Raw genomic sequence first — 20,761 nt, forward strand, 5'->3', positions numbered from 1 at the left:
CTGTGTTAACTGAAGAGGTGGATAATCACTGGAGAGACACTTGATGCTTTTCACTCACTGCCTCTACCCTGAACCTGCTTTAGGGGCATGGTCCTGAAAGGGTCCTGCTCTGAGCAAACCCCTACAGCCTCACTGCGTACCCAAAATCTTCAAAATACTGAAGTCACCTCAAAAGCTGTACTTACTTAATACCATTCAGGCACTACTGCGGTCTATGGTGTTCTTGCCCAAGGGCAATTACCTGTTCGTTCAGTGCATACTCAGCTACAGACAACTTAAAAACACCTAACACTTGCCTTTTCCAAAGTGTGTTTCAAACCAGTTAACAGCTGCAGCTCCCAACCAACAAAACCCTTCCTCTGGGGCCAGGAGGAAAATACCAGTTCTCATTAGATTTTTTTCTACAAAGGACTGTTTGTGTGAAAAATCACTGATCTTAAAAGCAGGTCCTGATCTCCTTAAATCAAACTGAATGATAAACTGGCATAAAAACCTAAGGCAGTCACATTATGGGTAGAAGATCCAGCTGAAACTGCAACAAGGCTGGACACAAACAACACGATGCTTTTAAGGAAGAGGTAGAAGCTTTTCATGTTTTAAAATGCAGTTTATAAAAAGATTTTCCCCCCACCTCTCCCTCTGAACTACATTAGCACTAGAGGAAAAAAAAGAAAAAATAGACCCAGAAACGACAAAACCAGAGGTGGATACGAGGACCTGCATTTCAGCACAAATGCCTCACATGCAGAGAGGGCTGAGAATAAGACTTGAAGAGCTTCCTCCAGCAGAGATAAAGGCAACATCCTTGTTTCTGAATTACCATCTACTCTACATTTAAGCAAGCGATAAATCACCAAAACTGATTGGCATTTTTTTGTGAATGACATTTATTGAATACAAAAGGAAAAAAAAAAAACCTAATTACATCCAGCCTTATTGTAAATGATTACACTCAAAGAAATTAGAGAAGTATGTGAAGATTAATAGTCTGCGTGGCTGAACATTTGCAGAATTTAAATCACTTATGAACTCTGATTTCTCAAGTGTACAATAATAAAATTTAAAAAAATAGGCTTTGTCTCTCTAGCAGTACTACAGTCAGAAACTCATGGAATTATTAGCAGCCCACACTTTGGCATTTGCTGTTAGCAGTTCATAATTGTAAGTGCAGGACATCCCCTATTAGCAACCTGGCATACGGAGAACAGAAACCTACTGGGTTTTAAAAACAAAGTTTTCTACAAAGTGTTCCCTTTGAGCCAGAAAGCTGCAGGCCAGAGTTCAAGCCTGCAGAGCCAAGTACCAGTGCCTGTGCTGAGGCATCGTGGTGCGGAAGGGCTTCTACACAGAGCACAGCCAGCTCAGCTGCACGTTTCAGTGAAGCCCGTGGTGGAGGCCCCTTTGGAGGGTTTCCACAGCTATTCAGCCTCCCAGGGGTACCACTTGGCCAACCACTCCGAGAATTTTGGCTATCAAGTCAAGATACTGAAACGTAAAGAATTTTCAAAGTGAAATTTGCGTTTTTTTCTTACAGCCTCTAGGGGAGTTCTCTTTGCTAGATTGAGCCATTGAAACAAACGCAGCTGTAGTCTTTTGTACAAAGTTCAACACTGAAAAGCTTAGGTATAAAAACTACAGTTCGGATTCTGTACAAGGTAAGATGGGACAAACAAGTAGTAAAACCTCAGTTCTTTGTACAGGCTTCATGAAACATCTGCATCTCACTTTTCTTCCCAGCCTCCCTATTGAGCACTGACATTTCATATCATAAATCCTCTAAGAAAACGAGATTAAAAACCGATTTGGACAAAAGAAAACTGAAATAACTTTATATACACAACAGAAAGCTTTTTAAAAGTACAAAAATAACATCTATATGCAATTAGCTACCATGCTTTGACAGTTTCCACAGCACCTACACATGCAAGGCAGTTATCTACATTCAGAATAATTCTGCATCTCTAGAGTGTTATCAGAATATAAAAGACATTAAGATGTGACCAAGTCATTTCTTTTCAGAAGGGATATGTTTTCAAAATATGAGTATACCCAATACTGCAATATTCCAGTCTCTGCATGTATATGTGCAGATAAGCAGTTTTTATCCTACTTGACTTTAAAATCTCCTTCTGCAAGCTAGTAAATCGCTAAAAAGCTGTGATGGGTCTGCTGAATCTGGTTATACAAAGCAATCCAAAATGTACAAAAACTATAAAAAAGGGAACATTTATTGCCATGCACAAAACTTGAGTATGTTCAACTAAGAACTGCATCAAATGCAGTCTTTGTATGTTTTCTTTTTAAAAAGATACACAAAGCAATTTACATCAACACCTTTGACATATCAGCAGAATCAGTTCCAACTAAATACCACAAGGGTAAGAAACATTCCTTTTGCTGGTGCCTATTAGATCTTCAAATCCATGGAAACATAAAATCAGGAATCTTCATTTCCCAAGGTCAAATCAGATCATGAGATCAACTGAAACGAGAATTGTGTTAGTCTTCTCCCTTCTGTCAGTTCAATTCCTTGAGGCCTCTCCTGGAGCACCAGACTATTAAGAACAACTATCAAGACAACACCTACTACTTCTGCTACCGCAAAACAACAACATCCCTGCAGCAGTGAGGCTGTGCTCTTACTCCCTTCCTGATAAGGACAGACAGACACGCTATAAGAAGAGAGCCATGCGCCAACATCTGCAATGATGCTACAAGTGAGAAAGAAAAGCTTCTTACTAACTTTTCTACCTGAGTTTCAGTTTCTCAGTTCCATTTCTAGTTTTGGGGCAAACAAAAATAATCCTACTTAAAATTTTCCTTGCAAGGTACCAGTCACAGGCTGGGCAACACAGGCTTTGTCACGGATACATCGTGCCAGGCATCACGTCAGTGCAGCAAACACAAGAGCAGCATGAAGACTGTGGGATCAGGAGCACGAGGACAGGAGGCCAGAGGGGGAAAAGCCTCCCTCCAGCTCTAGCCCTTCAGGCCTTCTCCCATTGCTAGAAGCTGCAAACTCTGCAGAGCTCACCCACCCCCTGCATCATAACCTACATGTGCATGTGCTCAGTGCATGCATCTCAGGGCAACTTGCATCCAAGGTTGCAATTAAAAAAAGGTATAGCTTTCAGAGGTAAAAATATGCAATTCATTAACAATTATGACAGCTTTCTAATCCCCCTTAGCAAAGAAACTCAGTAACCACATACATGCTATGGAAAGAAGAAGGAAAAAAAAAAAAAAATCCAGGCCACTTGTTTTAGGAAGGATGACACAAAAATCCAGAGCCAGAATTCATATTTATCAAAAACTAAAGTTTAGGCTATATCAGGTACTAAAAAGCAGGCTTATAAAAAGTAACTTTAATAATATACCAGTTTTCAACAGGCTAAAAATACAGGAAATTTGCTAAATAAAGTCTTTACCTCTTTGACTGTTTCTTTAATGAAGCCTTTCCTGTCAGATAAATCATAACTAGGATAGGTTTCATAGACCTAAAAAAAAAAAAAAAAAAGATATCAACCTCAACAAATTACTTCCATTCAGCACATTACATGAATAGAAGCTTAAATGAAATGATGGCAGAAAGTGTTGGTTGTGGTGCTTCCAGCATTACTAGTCATGTAAAACAGCCCATGCTAACTATGATGGGAAGCAACAAACATTTCAACGCCCCCTTGTTTGAACTGCGCACATATTTAAACACACACACATTTTCTTTGATCTCATACTGAACTGGAACTATACTTTTTCCCATTAAAAAGGATAAATAAATAAAAAAGGGCATGTCCAGCTTGTGATGTCAGCTAAACATTAATTTTCTAGTTCTGCTTTAGATGCTTCCTAAAGAGTTGGATACTGTCTGCATTGGTGGGGGGAGCTAGACAAATAGCGAGGAGCTCCAGAGCCTTGGTACTTATTTATAGCAAGCAAAAAGGTGATTCTCCAGGTCAGTATTATAAAAGCCAATATATCTGAGGGCTATTCTCCCACTATTACTTGGGTAATTGGGGAAAATGAAACCAGATGTTAACAATGACAACCAACATAAAAATGATTATTTCAGTTTACCAACTTCCATGTTTCCAAGGAGGACTGTGAACACAACACAAAATTTATATGCATTATAAAGACACAGTTTTCTCATAACAATAACATCCAGTTTTATTTTCTCAAGACAACTTACTGGAAAGGCCACAAAAATAAACATGAGTTAACCGGTTACAGAAAGCGTCAAGGTAACAGTGTCACTCAGTCCCTTTTTTCGGGCCACGTGGTTCTGATTCCTTTCTGGGCCTGTCCTGGCACTCAAGGGATTTGTTGCTGAACTGATTCAGCTCATTAGCTCACCTGAGAACTATGCAGTGTTTGCTAGTGCAGGAGAGTTGAAAGGTCTTGCCAAAAGGCTGCAAAGATGACAGCAAGGTGAGCAGGCCACAGCCCCCTCCCCCCCCCACCTTGGTGGTGGCAAGTCCCAAATACTGTCACTTTATTGCACGGGGGCTGCTTTGGAGGCAATACTGCTACTTTCCACATAACTGATTTTTCCTTGGGGACTCCCTTTCTAGTATTGAGGAGATTCAGTGTGCTGTACATTAAGATGAGAGCTCTCCTCCTTTATCAGTATTGGCAAGCAAATAAATTGGTGCAAAATTAGTTATTTTCTAAGCATTGTGCATAATGTAAATCTTGATTTATGAAAGAAAAATGACAAAAGTCAGTTCACAACCAACCAACTGCCTGAAAAAAGAGATACTACCAAATCGTGCTTGCTTACCTCCTTGCAAATCTGTTTCATTGTAACCTCCTCCAAGTTTGCATTGGCCAACAACTTCTTGATAGTTTCCTTAAGCTCTTCATCCGTAGGTGGTTTCTTCAGCTTTTTAATTAATGGTTCATCATCTGAACTGTCCTCAGACTCGGTCTCTAAATAAGAATAACTTGAATTGTAGTAAAAGGTTTTAATTTTTTTGGCTTTCTTCCTCCACAACAGGTTCTGTATGCATGCAGAACCTATTTAAACATGCAACATATTTAAAAAACACTCATGTGCACGCATACAGAGAGTGGACACTGTTTCTTTTTGATTTTGTGTAAACATTGTGTTATTTTTTCATTGTTAGAAGAAAAGAAACATCAAGTATCAAACTAGGAATTGAGCAATTTGTGTCTTTACAGTTAATTCACAACTGAGTGCAAAACCCTGCTTTCTAGTAAGCATCCAAGATAAGCACTTACCTTTCCTAGAACTGTTCTGACTCTTTTTAGTAGTGCTGCTATCTGCTTTCTTGACATTAGCACCCTTCACAGGTTTCTTGGTTTTAGAAGGCGTCTTTTTAGATCTTTCTCTTTTAGATGCTTTCCTAGGAGGCTGTAAAGAAAAAAAGGAAGATTACGGTGCTGTTTCCAACTTGAGCAATCCATTTTTTAATCTTACTAAAGAAGCCCGAAAAGGGTTTCAAAGAGAATGCAGAAGAACAGAAAATACACTACGGGGAGAAAACCTAGGAGTTTTGAAGGGATCTTGGTATGGCTGCTTACTGTTAAGTTTCTGTGTCTTCAAATCCAAAACCAAACATAACATGTTTATGACAAACTCCAGAAGAAATGTGGAATCAAGATCTCAAAACAACATGGGTAGGTATCTCAGGAACCTCTACTGAATTCAAAGTTAAGTCTTAAGGATCTATTCAAACTATTAAAAAAAAATCTAAGAAGATTATATAAATAAAACTATCACAAAATGATAAAAATGCAGTGGATTACTTTTGAGAGCCTAAGAAATTGAAGAGGTCCTCTCTTTTCAACTTTCTGTTGAATATAGTACTTGTCTCCCAACTTTGTGCATTTCAAAAGCTACCAATAACTATTATATGCTTGCTAATTACAAAACAAGGTTTTACCTGAGTATTGAAAATGAAAGGACAAAACTGCTTACCTCCTCTTCGCTCTCTTTTTCTTCAGAAGAGTCATCCTTTTCCTTCTTCTCATCTTCCTCACTGCTAGATTCATCTGACAAGATCTCGGGACATTTGGTGCGTTTTGCCTTTCTTGTTGTTCCAGTGCTACTACGTTCTTTTTTGCCACCTTTGCTTGGGGTTTTTTTGGACTTTGGCAATGGCTGAAGAACAAGATTGTGGGTTTTCAAGCATCAATACAGAAGAGAATTTAAAAAGCATAAGTCAAAGCCTGTGAAATAATAAAGATCAAAGTCTCCAGATCTTTGTGACAAAAATCATAATATTTTATCTACTATATTTAGGCCACAGGATCTTCTAGTAGGCAGAAAGTCTTAGGACAAACAGGGAAGAGACTAAAATGAAATTTAGGTTCAATTCTAAGTTAAGCGCCCCTCTAGCCCTGTAACCTACCAGATCTTCCGAAGTTGGGGGATTAGGGTAAGAAGGCAAGGAAGAACCATCCAGAAAGAGCTACAGCTCTCTGTCTCCTCAACCCATGAAAGCAAGTTTTCCATCTTGCCAACAAAAGGGCTGACAAGGCTTCAAAAGATTTACAGGCAGGAATTCTGCTATGGATTATGCAAACCTGCATTTTATTATTGCACATTACCAGTGTCTTGGACACAGCAGGCAGACCTTTTGTTTCTATTACTTAGCAAAATTCCCTGCAAATATATTTAAGCTGCTGAACAGCAGTTTGACTATTTAAGTATTGTTTTGAGACTACAAAGTTGATGGTCCCAGAAGATTATTAACAGAGTTATGTAATCCGTGCATCTGGATCCACTCTGCGAGCATACACTAAGGACAAGGCTAATTGCTTCAGCCTTGTAACAAATTCTATTCTGTGATGACCATATGCAATCATGTACGTTTGCTAACTTATAGCCTACCCATATTTACATGAAAGATTTTTGCTGTACTTTGATGATTTATTCTTTGCTGCAATGCCTTCTTTCCTGCTCACACAGCATGTCTATTCCATTTGCCCACAAAGCAGAAGATATGTGTATCTCTAATTAGTTGAACGTACTGCCTACATTTTTGCATACCAGCAGCATACCATGCACGTTCTTAATGTAAAGTAACAGTTGTCCTCATCCTCATATACAGCAGGCATCTTTAACGATGACCATTACTCTCTTTCAAGAGATCACTGCTGATTTGTTACATTACAAGAGTAGCAATATCATCACTGATAAAGAGAACAGTAATAAGAAACACAGAGAACTGCATTTCCCACCAGAACAGAGATACAAATAGGCACACCATTTGCATCTCACCTTGCCTGAAGACTTTGGGTGCATTAAAAAGTTTAGGATTCTGGTTACCAGTTCACTGTTAACTCCTGATCTCTCCAAATCAAGAACTTCACAGATGCTTTTCAACATTGCATTCCTAAATCTGGTGGAAAACAGAAGAAAAAGACTCGTTACTACTCGTTACTACTGCTGCCGATGCAGTAGTTCTGCACATAGACACACTTCAATGCATTTCCAGTTATAGCACAGAAACATTACCACACTACGCAAAAGTCCTTTAAGAACTTTCACCAGAGTCTCTCACCTCTTTTCAGTTATCACACTGGAAAGCATCAATATTGGAAAACACATCCAGTGCATACAAGACTTAAACTTACAAGGAGGGACTGCAAGGTGAGGGAGATCTCTATTTTCTCTGGCTGCTTCTCCTGTCAAGCAAGTCAGCTAAAAATACAGGGTTAATAGAGAAACTCAAGTATCCAGCCCTCCATACCAATTAGATTTTAAATCACAATTCAACCACATAGTCAAAAAATATTAATCATCCAAGCAGCAGTGTTTCATATGTAACTATAAACAGCAGTAAAGCTTACGGTAACACTAGCTGACAAGACTCAGCAACTTGATCAAAAAGAGTGACACTGCAAACTGTTACATTTTGATCTTCAGAAAAACTTCCACATTTTGGAAACTTAGCTGCTTATTTAGTGAAAAATGCAGAGATAAATATATGTTTCACTAGTTCCTGTAGTTGAATATATTTACTTGAATGCAATTCCAGAGCTAAGATCATATATTTAAAATACAAAAAAAATCTTGAAAGAGGATGTTTTTAAAAGCACAGAAGGTGAAGCTGATGCACCAAGAATTTACAGTGATGCATTCACAGTATTAAGTTTGCCTAAGGAGGTAACATTGTCTCTCACGTAACAGAAGAGTCTCCTAATCCTCATATAATAAGAACAGACTGAAGGGCAGTAGAGGCCAACACATAAAATCTGCAGGACTTGTGAAGAAATTGTTAACCATCTTTAAATTGATTTTTAAGATGATTTGAAATTTACTACGTGATTAATCTGAGCTCTGGAATAGATCATAAAGACCTAGGAAAGACTCATTTAGCCGGAAGTTTAGATCTGTCTGAAGAAATTTTGTATACAACACAAATCAAAATATATTAAGTACTAATAGAGACTATTACTTTTTTAACATTTCTTCCTTCTTTTTGTATTGGTCACTTCCTTTTTCAAATGGAAATCCGCTGAACTGACCCACATTCTTCTTTAGGGAAGCAACCTGGAAGAGAGCACACAAGTTATTTTCCATTGCAAGTAGTTTAAAAGATTTCAGGCAACTCAAATTACGTTTGTTCAACTTATGTTTTAATACAGGAAAATCTAACCTAACTCCAACTTTGGTAGCCAAAAGTTACATCATTTTCAAAATTCCATTATATGGGTAATGCTTCTATTTATCTCATGATGATTGGGCCATAGCAACTAAAATAATAAAAATCATAGAAACTTAATTTCTTAAAATAACTTACCAGGTAAATCCACCTGCCCCTCAGAGTTTGGTTAGAATATAACCACATAATTATTTAAGATATGGATTTACTGTAATCACATGAAGACTGCTGCATACTTTTTATATAAAATGTTTTGCTACAGAACAGAATATATTTACTCTGCTGGAGCAGATTTACTTTGTTTACCTTTTGAAGTCTTGCACAGGGACATCTTTGGACCTTTTTTAATGTGTGTAAGACCAATTTTTGCATTTACACACAACCCAACTGACAAGTTCTAACATTATATAATTGTTGTCACAACAGCATTGAACTTTCATTGTCACAGTCCTTGCTAATGGGAAAACTACTTGAATCAAGATCCCCCAAAATACCTCCTCTTACTAAAAAAGTAAACATATTTATATTTCCTCAGATATTTATTCAAATTATTTCTGATAACATTAAAATTACTTTCAATAGTTTCACAGATTTTGCTTCTGGTGTTTCTTCATTACAATTTTTACCAAAGTTACGCTCCTTTTCCCAGGATAACTAACTATTTTTGTTCAGCAACTAAAGAAAATTTACGGATGACACTGGTACATTTTACTAAAAGGGTTAATCACGTTCCAAAGCACATACAGAATGGGCATCACATCAGACCACCACTGCACTACACAGCACTCTGAATTACTTGCAATTCTCATTAAATATAATTCAAAATGAAATCAGTTATATACTTCCAAACAGAATACCTTCTAAACAAATAAATATACTACTTGTAAAAAATACACCTCTAACCAAAAACTAAATTAAAAACTTTTGAGTTAAAACTCAACATATCCAAAGTCAACATAGCATTTTTTTTTTGAATACTACTTTTTCTGAATAGTACTATAAGCATCTGAATATTACTAAAAGCAGAGAAAAATAACATTCAGATTAAAAGATGGTCTGTGGAATATTGACTTTGGTCAACCAGTGATGGAGCATATCATATTTTAGGTTAGAACACAGGTGCTACTGTAAAATGAGTTTAGAGACAGAACATGTACATATATTGAAGAAAGAAACTTTCTATAATAAGAAAACCTGAAGATACATAGCTGGAAAAAGAAATACCTTTAAGTGAGAGAGTTCTATCTCAGTCACTTAAAGAGGTGGTGCTACTCAATATGTGAACAAGAGCTCCTACGGGTATATCAGGCCTCTACAGAAAAACAAGCAGATTGTTCAAAGAATGTACCAAGGGCAATGGTTTGTAATGAAAAATCTAAGAAAGGTGGAAGCCATGTGAGTCCCCAAAAAAACGTGAAAGTGTTGCTCTGAGATGTAGATTGTCCGTGTATATGAGAACCAAGTACTTGTACTTCACTGGCACTATGTATAAGACTCAAGTAGACTGATTTGTCTTAAGAGGCGTGGTGAGCAGTATGTAACCCATATGAATCAGATAACTGAAGGGGAGCTGGCGGCAGCTCTGGGGAAATGGAACCTTGCAAGGCCACCTGCACCTCAGTAACCATCTCAATAACATCCCATGAGGTAGCGATTGTCTGGGTAATGACACCAGAAACACATTTTGAAGAGCAGATGCATGGACACCTCTGGAAAACAGTGAAGTAGACCTAAGGACTCAAACCCACTAAGACATGAAAACAATCCTCCTGAACAAGTGACTAGACTTTCTTACAAGTCTATGTCCAAAAGACAAAGAGTGGGAGAATAAAGCAATAGTGCGTGGAGTTGCACCTAAATACTAACTCTGCAGGAGCGAAGGGTGACAAGTCGCATGTCAATCAAAATTACATATAGTTAATAAGATTTTAAAGTTACAAATAGTATTTCATATTTATGTGCAAAATTAAATAATTGTAAGTTGTCGACTAGCAGTTTGTCTAGTTGATTTGGTTCCCAGTCATCAGCAATTCATTTAGTTATCAGTAACTACATTTAACTACATTAATAATCAAGATACTAGTTTCTGAGCAATATGCTGCTCAGTTCATGAACAGTCTCTTAAATCATTTATGTCTCAGGGACTTCTAAGGACAGATGGGGGAACACTGAGGTGTCCAAATGAAGAAGGTACAAAGGAAAACAAACAAACAAACTACAAAAACCCAACAAAACAAAACAAAAAAAATCCAGAAAACCAATCATGGTAGAAACCACCAAACCACTGAAAAAAATCACACATTCAGCATCTTACCTTAAAATTGATACTGAAAATATCCCCCACTGAAGCATTTCAAGCAAAAGTGTTACTGGTCTCAAAGGGCAAATGGATTCAGTTTGATCTTTTCCACTATAAAGTTAGTTTAACTAGAAAGTGAAATGGGTCTGTCATTCCACCTTTCTTAGAAAAGAAAATCCACTGTAGAACTATCCAGAAGTTTGCAAACCTCTGCATGCATTTTGTTAGAAAGCCTCTAGTCTGGTTTATTTGCACACTTGATCAGCATCATATTTCACACACGCAAAAAGTTTCGATTAGTATATCCAGTTCTCCCTTTTCTCTGATAACTTGAGACAGTAGATCTTTGCTTTGCCATTTAAACAATGATTGTATTTTTGACAGTGGTCTGAGACATTATAACATGCATCTGTACTAATACTATCCAATCCTCAATTTCTATGCCACCTGATTTTAAATTTCAGAAAAAGAGAGATTCAAAATGAAATCCTGCAAGTATAGAAAGTGTACTGAAATGATAAACTTTAATTTACTTTAGTTTCTCTATTTCTTTAGTTCTATTGCTCCCTGCAAAGGGAAGGGGGAACAGACTTGGTAAATAGTCACGTAGTAAAACCCACTAGTGCAGGTATTAAACAACAACTTCTATATTCTTCAGTTTCTTTTATGTTGAACAAAAATAACTGTATTTCAAGTATTTTAACTACAATTTGCATGTCAGCAAAAACTGGCGCTCATAAGATAAACCAGTCTTGATCAGGCTTATAATGCAGTACTCTGTTCCATGTAGATTTTTAGGAAAGAACCAGTTTACAGGGGATAGAATAAATATGAGCTTAACTGACTGTTCCTGTAATATTAATTTCTTTCGTACATAGTTTGCCATAAATTATTTAAGAAATAGATCTACGCATGCAGTTGTTAAAATAAACAAACAAAACTATACTGGAAACATTTTTACTAATAGATCTAATAGAAATTCAGAATTGATTTTAGCTTCTTACGGTGCCTGGTCTGTTGTAGAGGAGTTTGTGTAGATTCCTAAGTTCATCTGTCTTCTTTTTACTCAAGAAGAACTGTATCCTTTCAATTTCACAGAGTTTTTGTCCTTTTCCTGAAAGGGTTAAGATCAGTTGTTATTCATCACATTCATGTCTACCTACATCTTAACAATTTAAGTAGCTGTTGTTCTTTAAAAAAAGCAAATAAAATGTTTCAGCATAGCATCAGACATTATAATATATCAAATATTAAGCAGCTCTTTTCCTAACAATAGGCATCTTGATAAAATCCTACCTGAAACTATCTAAGCAGGTATACACTGACTTGGCATTTTTTTTCAGTTCTAGCTTCCCCTGCTCCCCTGTCTTTAGTTATGTCTAGACACTGAAGTTCCTACTCCAGGCAAGCTTAATCATCTTTAATTTTTATGTTCAAAGGGGTATTGTTGTAGTTCTAATAGCTTTGTATTTTAATCTGTCCTATTACTCCTTTAAGTTCTGTCTCACCTACAAAAGAGTTAACGAACTGACCACTTATCAGGTTTCATTATTACCTGGTGTAATTGTAAAAGGTTCCTTTTGTAAGGAAGACACTTGCATAGTCAACCGGTCTACCTTCTTTTTCTCTCTTTTTCCTTCGACAATGAGACTCTTTTCTGCAAAAGACAGATTCCTTAAACATCATTTTTTTCATGAGATGAATCAAGCTTTGCAATGACAAGACAAAAAAAAATCATATAGTGAAGTACAATGGACACTTTTAAACCTTTGGCTAAAAGATTAAAGAGACTCAAGCAGGTGTGTACTGGAATCTAACCTTTGACAACAGAAGGTTGGGCCTTTCCCAAAGGGAGCTCCATCCCATGATGCAGACTGCCATGCTAAGCCTTTTCAGAAGCCCAACACAGTGGGACCGCCCTAAACCACACAGAGCTGTGCAGTGCAGCACTTCACAGAGCAACAAGATTAACATCACAAATACCAGAAAATATTATTCCCAATAATTGTGGTATTGCTTGGTGCTAGATACTTTTAATTGCTTTTTTTATACGCGGCACATCACTGTACCATAGTGATACGAGGTACCAAAAGGAGAGCTTCAAGGCTTTTCAAAGCTAAACATTTCACAGTGAAATACTTGACCTCAAATTACACTTCACACTATCTTTAGTGCTAAATGGCTGGGCTATTCTGGCCTGAGCATGAACATACTTAGAAGTGGACATGTATCTGTTGAAAACAGAAAAACACGTCTGCACATATGCAAACAGCTGAACTACAATTATAGTGTGATCTGTTGGCCAAAACCTAATTCTAGTTCCTCTAAGGTCTCCCAAACTACACTGTTGTTTTCTACTATTTTTCCTGAGGACCAAATGCAGCTCCCTTAGGAAACCAAGGCCATTGGTGACTCAGTTTTCACTCTGACATGCTGTAGCTCTATTTATACAGATATCCTCCTTGCAAAATAGAAACTTCACCATGGAAAGAAACATTTTTGCATAGAGATTTCTTATTAAATCTTGTATTCCTTAACTATCTTCTTAAATTACATGCTCCAGCATAAAGTCTTCCTTGCTTGCTCCTTCTATGGTGTCAGGATTAACAACTCTGTTTCATGCAAAGATACATCATGATTTTTATGGACAAACTTAATCATAGAAAAATATTCCAGTGTAACTAAGTTTGGATACCCAGTAACTTATTGTAGCTAGAGCAAGTCCACATGCTATATTATCCATAATATTTCCTCTTCTGCAAACACAGATCATTTCAATTACAGAGAAAATAAAAAAAAAAAGATTTTTGGATATGTATTTTTATATGGCCAATTTGATATAGGATCCTAAGACTCTGTGTCTTAGACTTATTTAAGTGTTTATCCAACAAAAAAATAGCCCAGTGCAGGAACTCAGAATGCTGGCAACTCCTTCAGGCTTTCCAAAAGATCATCAGCATCACAGTTTCTATTGCTAAGTCTGTTCTGTTAGAGCCTGCTGGGAAGTGATTTATGATCCATGAGATAGTTGTTCTGTGGACTCTCCTAAACCATAATTGTGATGGCACTCAGTAAGTCTGTATTTAAAAAAAAAAATTGTTCTGGGAGAAACAGATGTACCCTTTTCTTCCTCCTCCTCCTCTTCCTCCTCCTCTTCATCCTCATCACTTTCCTCAGCTTTGTTTTCAGTTTCAGGTTCTTTCTCATCTGCTTTTTCAGGTGACATTGTATCTTCTTTTGACGAAGCAACAGAAGACATAGTGTCTGGTTCTGCAAAAAGTAGTCAGGAAACTATCAAAAACATAATACTATACATGAGAAATACAGGAATTTTCCTTTCTACAAACACAAAGAAAGAAACAAACAAAACCCTCTAACATCATAGTCCTCTTGTTGTGATTGCTAACATTCTTAAGGCACATTCTGCAGCTAACCTGCTAGAGAAGAGTTTAAGAAGTTATCAGTTCTTTCCTCACGCAACAGCTCTAAAGTTTGCTTGGTGAAGTATTCAGAAACACCCCACCCCAAACCAAAGAACACCCCAACCCTAAAAATAACTGATACTGTATCCATTAAGAACTGTAATGCATTAAAAGAGCACAATCTTAGTGCACCGTATTACAAACCAAGCAGTTACTTCTGATCACGGTTAAATAACTTTACACACAAGTTTCCAAAAGAGTTTAACAAGCTACAAGTTTACAGAGGAAATGGAACATTAACTATATACATATATATATATAAAATAAGCATTTCATGGAAGAATTAACATTGCTTTCAGAATAAAAATAGATGCAATACATACAGCCTAAGCACAGATTAAAACCAAAAGATATTTTCAAGTCCAGAAAAAACAACAAACAATAACATACACACAAAAAATAAATCCACACTTTATACTTAACATATTTAAGAGAAGTTTTTTAATGTTTAGATTAGCTTAAATGTTACCTTTAAAAGTAAAACTCTCATTTTGGTGAGGGCCATCTCCCTGCTTTCCCTAAGAAAGCACGAAATGCCTAGCTAACTCCAGAAAACAGGCATATCTATTTATATTACAATGACTTCAGCTTTCAAAACCTTTCCCCACTTACACATCTGGAACAAAATCCAGTATGGGCTGTGTCAGCTGGCAGGGGTAGGATCACATGCTTAACCACCTTGCTCCAGTGTCAGGGCAAAGACACACAGGAGCTCAGGCTCAATAAACCGGGAATCAGATCAACTGCGCACATCTGGGACAAGCAAGTGTCAGAGAACAGCAACACACCGAAGAAAGGAAAAGAAAGAAGGAAAAAAAAAAAAAAAGAAAAACGGAGGGGGGACAGGAAAACTGCATTACCAAGAAAGAGTAGGGGAGAAGGAAGTTTGTGAAGTCGCTTGGGAGGAAAACAGATGGAAACTCTCTCGCTGGCGGTAGTTTGGCCCAGGAAGAGCAGCGCAACTTCTCCAGGGCGCCGCTCCGGGAATGTCACTTCCCGGCGCGCGTGACCGGGCGGGCAGAGCACAACAAACTGCCGCCACCGCCTCCCCTGACAGCGACGGCGCGGGGAGGAGGAGGAGGAGGGCGGGAGAGTGTCGCCTTTCCTGCAGCCAGGTCCGCGAGCGCCGACTTGCTGAGGGAAAGAACGCGGAGGGATCCGCTTTGGAGAGGAGAAGGCGCCCCGGGAAGAAGGGGCTTGCCCGCACCCTCCAGAGGAAGGCCGGAACGGCTCTCGGAAGGGCTGCCGCCCCAGCTAGCGGCGGCGGCCGCTCTCCCGCCCCCAGGAAACCGCGCCGGGAAGGAAAGGGAAGAGAAGAAGCCCGAAACGGCCATGGCGGCGGGACCCACCTCAGCTCCAGCTCCAGTCCCAACTCCTGGCTCCTTCCTCAGGCGCGGCCACGGCGCTAGCGGCAGCCGGAGGCGGCAGTTACCGGAGAGGGGAGGGAGGGCAGAGGGGGCGGGGCAGCCGCCCGGGCAGAGGGACGGAGGCGCGGCCGGCCGGACACCCCGCCGCCCCGGGGCGCGCGCGCTCCCGCCGCCGCTGCTCCCGCCGTCAACAAGGTTTTCAAAATGGCGGGTTCGCGAGAGGGCAGAAGGAAGCGGGAAGGCGGCGGCCAATCAGCGCCGGGCGGCGGGCGGCGAGGGGGGGGCGGCGCGGTGCGCGTGCGCGCGCAGGGGGCCGGGAGCGGGCGGTGCGTGCGCGACCTGCCGCGGCCTCCGGGGGTGACGTCAGAGCGCGCGCGCGCGCGCCCCCCCCACCGCGGGACCGTTGGCTGCGCGTGCGGGGGGGCGGGGAGGGGGAGGAGGCGGGGCAGAGGGAGGCGCGAGATTATTTTTATTTTATTTAATCTTTTTTTCAATTTGCTGGTGAAATCACAGACGGCAACGGCCTTAAAGCGGAAAATGCAAATCATTTACAGCAATACACACTCTCGGAAAAGTGAGTGTTCCATAAGGAGGCAGAAGTACCTCATTGTTTAGCCACAGGCTACAGAAATGGCACAGGGCTGGTGTCTGGAGACAACAGGCTGCTCCCGAGCGGATGGATGGGTTTGGGTTGGTTGGGAGCGAAGGTGGAAAACCTCTGGAGGGTGTGCTTGAGGTGGTGGGGATAAGCGAGACCCCAACCTTGTCAACAAGGACACGTGTCCTCCATGGGGATGATTCACCTATACTGAGCTTAACGTCCTACCAATATCCCAATAAAGCTGCTTTTGGGGAGCAGAAATGCAAGATAATGGTTTTATGGATCCCTGTAGAGAAGACAGAGCACTGTAATATGGGCAGACCCTGAAGCATCCAATTCACTCCGTGTTTTAGGGACTGGCAAATTCTTTGTGCAGGCAAATTGTATTTTGTCCCAGGTTTCTTTTAGCAGAACTCCAACCAATATGACAACTAACCTGTCTTGATTCTGGGTTTGGAACTTTCTGTGCTCTTAATGGCATATTTATAATTGATGAGTTTGTGGAAACATTTCAGTGCTGTTCGTGGTTTTGATCACGGGTCCCAAACAAAACTGAGGCAATATGGAGACTTTTAGAAAAGAGACCTTAATGATAGGAGTTGAGAGAAGGACGAGGCAGTTTCAGAAAAACAAAACAAAACAAATTTATGCATTAAAAGGAAATTGCTGAATTCAATAAAAGAGACTGAATCCAGTGCATTTTTCCATTTTTACTATTTTTAAGAATACACATTAACACCACCACAGTTTGGGGATACTTCACTATCTTCTGTCTTGCTATCTTCCCTATATAACCTGATTATGTTAATTCATTTCTCAGTTTCAGGTAAGATTTGAAACATCCAAATAAGATAATTAGATTGGTATAAAATGTTTATATAATCTAAGGTGTTTATGTAGTTAGTATAATGAATGGTACTAAGTGCAACTTAAAATCTGCTATAAGAAAGATTGTAGAAAAGATCACTTTGGATAGCAGAGAAAGTGGGCAGCATCAAAGTAAGTAACTCATGTGAGGATTTTTATTCATAAAGTGAAAAGCCACTGCAACAAATACTGCGATGCCGCTTTGTAGTGAAGTCAGCACAGTGGCTTTGTGCCATGTTTGAGCCATGTATGTACTCATACATACATACTTACATATATACACTTTAGTTTGTCCATGAAACAGTAATATGGCTGCAAACTTCCAGAAAATGACAACATAGCTTGTCCATAAAATGTTGAGAAAAATCCCATATAAATGTGAAGTCCATCACTACTATTTAAAAGCATTTTACGGCTTTTGAATCTAAGTGGTATGTAACTACTAGCAAAAGCAGAAATCAAAACATGAAATGATTATTGTGCTTATTAATATAATTTGCAAAATAGGAGAAAATCAATGACTATTTGAGCACTCTATACTTCATCTATATTGTGATGAGTAACTGTTGTAGAGTTGTAGAAATGATGTAAGCAATTTCACCCTATGTTAGAAATCCATGTGTTGGACATATTTCAAGGTAAGTCTATGCAAAGATTTAGCTACATTCCTAAGCAGAAAGAAGCACCAGATCCAGATAATGAGTCAAACTAGTAGCTAAGGGCACGTCTTCCATCCACGCGCCCATGACAAAACTTGGTGAACTTTCCCAGGCTTGAGACGCGCGCTGGGATTTCTGCTAGCGCTGCAGCTTCCATCACGTTACATCCCCTACAGCAGGGTTTGCAAACGGCGGCTCTGCGCGTGTTCAAGGACACCCGCTGCTCCTGCGTGGTGTTGTACAGCCACAGCCTTCCCGGCCGGTGGTTGTTACACAGAGCTGCAGACACCACCTGGGAGCTCTGGACGGGTGAAGGGGCTCCTGCAAAGTGACAGCAGCTCCTGCAAAGTGTTGGCCTTGGGAACTGCTGCTTTTCCCCGCTAACGCTGATCACGCAGACAGGTTTTCATCCCAACATGCGGCTCTGTTCAGGAACAGCCACCCCATCGGTGTAGCTGCTGCATGGGAGATCTCCACCTGCGGGGAATGACCACTCAGTGGCAAAACAGGGACACAAGGACCCGGTGGCTGCTCATGAGCAGCACGCGGATGTGCCAGTTAATGGGATAAATGTTATGTAACTTGCCCTTCAGAAATGGGAACGCTGCCTCTGCGTGCACGCTGTAGGGCTTGAGGCTGGGACCTTCCCTGCTGCCGGGTGTGTGGGTCGTGCCAGGGGCTTTCAGGCACAAACAGCCACAGCCAGAGCGGCTACAGGACTGGGGCAGCGGGAGCATGTCCAGAGCTGGGGCTGCAGGAGCCTCTCCAGTCTGGGGCAGCGGGATCCTCTCCAGGCTGGGGCATTGGGAGCCTCTCCAGGCTGGGGCAGTGGGAGCCTCTCCAGGGCTGGGGCAGCGGGAGCATCTCCAGTCTGGGGCAGTGGGAGCATCTCCAGTCTGGGGCAGCGGGAGCCTCTCCAGGGCTGGGGGAGCGGGAGCCTCTCCAAGGCTGGGGCAGTGGGAGCCTCTCCAGGGCTGGGGCAGTGGGAGCCTCTGAAGGCTGGGGGAGCGGGAGCCTCTCCAGGCTGGGACAGCGGGAGCATCTCCAAGGCTGGGGCATTGGGAGCCTCTCCAGGACGGGGGCAGCAGGAGCCTCTCCAGGCTGGGACAGCAGGAGCCTCTCCAGGCTGGGACAGCAGGAGCCTCTCCAGGCTGGGGCAGTGGGAGCATCTCCAGGTATGGAGCAGTGGGAGCCTCTGCAGGACTGGGGCAGCAGGAACCTCTCCAGCCTGGGGCAGGGGGAGCCTCTCCAGGGCTGAAGCAGTGGGAGCATCTCCAGACTGGGGCAGCGGGAGCCTCTCCAGGCTGGGGCAGCAGCAGCCTCTCCAGGGCTGGGGCATTGGGAGCCTCTCCAGGCTGGGGCTGCGGGAGCATCTCCAGGCTGGGGCATTGGGAGCCTCTCCAGGGCTGGGGCAGCGGGAGCCTCTGCAGGGCTGGGACAGCGGGAGCATCTCCAGGCTGGGGCAGCGGGAGCCTCTCCAGGTCTGGGGCAGTGGGAGCATCTCCAGTCTGGGGCAGTGGGAGTCTCTCCAAGGCTGGAGCAGCGGGAGCATCTCCAGGGCTGGGGCTGCGGAAGCATCTCCAGGCTGGGGCAGCGGGAGCATCTCCAGGACGGGGGCAGCGGGAGCCTCTCCAGGCTGGGACAGCGGGAGCCTCTCCAGGGCTGGGGCAGCGGGAGCCTCTCCAGGCTGGGGGAGCGGGAGCATCTCCAGGCTGGGGCATTGGGAGCCTCTCCAGGCTGGGGCAGTGGGAGCCTCTGCAGGCTGGGACAGCGGGAGCATCTCCAGGCTGGGGCATTGGGAGCATCTCCAGGCTGGGGGAGCGGGAACCTCTCCAGGGCTGGGGCAGCGGGAGCCTCTCCAGGGCTGGGGCAGCGGGAGCCTCTCCAGGTCTGGGGCAGTGGGAGCATCTCCAGTCTGGGGCAGTGGGAGCCTCTCCAAGGCTGGGGCAGTGGGAGCCTCTCCAAGGCTGGAGCAGCGGGAGCATCTCCAGGGCTGGGGCTGCGGGAGCATCTCCAGGCTGGGGCATTGGGAGCCTCTCCAGGGCTGGGGCAGCGGGAGCCTCTGCAGGGCTGGGACAGTGGGAGCATCTCCAGGCTGGGGCAGCGGGAGCATCTCCAGGACGGGGACAGCGGGAGCATCTCCAGGCTGGGGCAGCGGGAGCCTCTCCAGGCTGGGGGAGCGGGAGCCTCTCCAGGCTGGGGCTGCCTCGCGGGCCGCCCTTACGCTGAGCGCACCCCACTGCGTGAAGCTTCAACACAGGGAATCGGAGCTGCCGCCCGATAACCCAGTCACACAACTTTGCACCCGCGGCGCAAACTGACATTTTCCAGCAGACAGGAGGCTTTTCTTCCCCGAGCGGGATATTCCCCCCCCCCCCGCCGCTCGCTTCCCTTCCCTTCGCTTTCTCCACCCCCGCAGCCATCCCGTGGCGGCGGGAGCCCTCGCTCCGCGCGCTCCTGCCCTTGGACATGAATTTGCCCTTTGTAGGAAGGAAGGAGGGAAGGAGCGAGCGCGCCCGGGGCCAGCGCCGCAGCGTCGCCCGCAGCCCCTGTCGCCCCTGGCTCCCGGGAGAGGGAGTCGCCACCAGGATTCACCCGCCGGGGGCAAAGGTAGGAGCGGAGGGGCGGGCGAGAGCTGCCCGCCGCACCGGGAGCTGCCCTCGGCACCGGGAGCTTCCCTGGGCTCCGGGAGCTTCCCTGGGTGCTGGGAGCTTCCCTGGGCACTGGGAGCTTCCCTGAGCATTTGGAGCTTCCCAGGGTATTGGGAGCTTTCGTGGGCACTGGGAGCTTCCCTGGGCACCAACAGCTTTCCTGGGCACCGGGAGCTTCCTTGGGTATTGGGAGCTTCCGCAG

At 42.8% G+C, this 20,761-nt stretch overlaps 1 protein-coding gene across 1 annotated transcript; it reads right to left on the bottom strand.

Moving 5' to 3' along the window:
* Positions 1-1,044: 1,044 nt before the first annotated feature.
* DEK (DEK proto-oncogene) lies at positions 1,045-15,864 on the bottom strand. The gene is made up of 11 exons (XM_026047038.1): positions 15,764-15,864; positions 14,053-14,202; positions 12,488-12,589; positions 11,937-12,046; positions 8,427-8,521; positions 7,247-7,367; positions 5,942-6,124; positions 5,242-5,374; positions 4,781-4,929; positions 3,429-3,497; positions 1,045-2,482 (listed from the first exon to the last, which is right to left on the bottom strand). Exons 2-11 carry the CDS (start codon positions 14,189-14,191, stop codon positions 2,471-2,473), a joined length of 1,113 nt encoding a protein of 370 aa, XP_025902823.1. The 5' UTR covers positions 14,192-14,202; positions 15,764-15,864; the 3' UTR covers positions 1,045-2,470.
* Between the last annotated feature and the right edge of the window lie 4,897 nt (positions 15,865-20,761).

This window comes from Nothoprocta perdicaria, unplaced genomic scaffold, assembly GCF_003342845.1.
Source record: "Nothoprocta perdicaria isolate Ctin4 unplaced genomic scaffold, notPer1 scaffold_47, whole genome shotgun sequence".
In the NCBI taxonomy this organism is placed as follows: Eukaryota; Metazoa; Chordata; class Aves; order Tinamiformes; family Tinamidae; genus Nothoprocta; species Nothoprocta perdicaria.

What these genes read in the sequence shown, in the direction of transcription:
- DEK (XM_026047038.1), bottom strand. Translation starts at nt 14,191, where the DNA reads ATGTCTTCTGTTGCTTCGTCAAAAGAAGATACAATGTCACCTGAAAAA. An exon ending in TCTACAACAGACCAGGCACC is followed by an intron (nt 8,522 to 11,936) that starts GTAAGAAGCTAA and finishes GCTCTCTTCCAG; the next exon opens with GTTGCTTCCCTAAAGAAGAA. An exon ending in AAAAAGAGAGCGAAGAGGAG is followed by an intron (nt 5,375 to 5,941) that starts GTAAGCAGTTTT and finishes TTTTCTTTACAG; the next exon opens with CCTCCTAGGAAAGCATCTAA.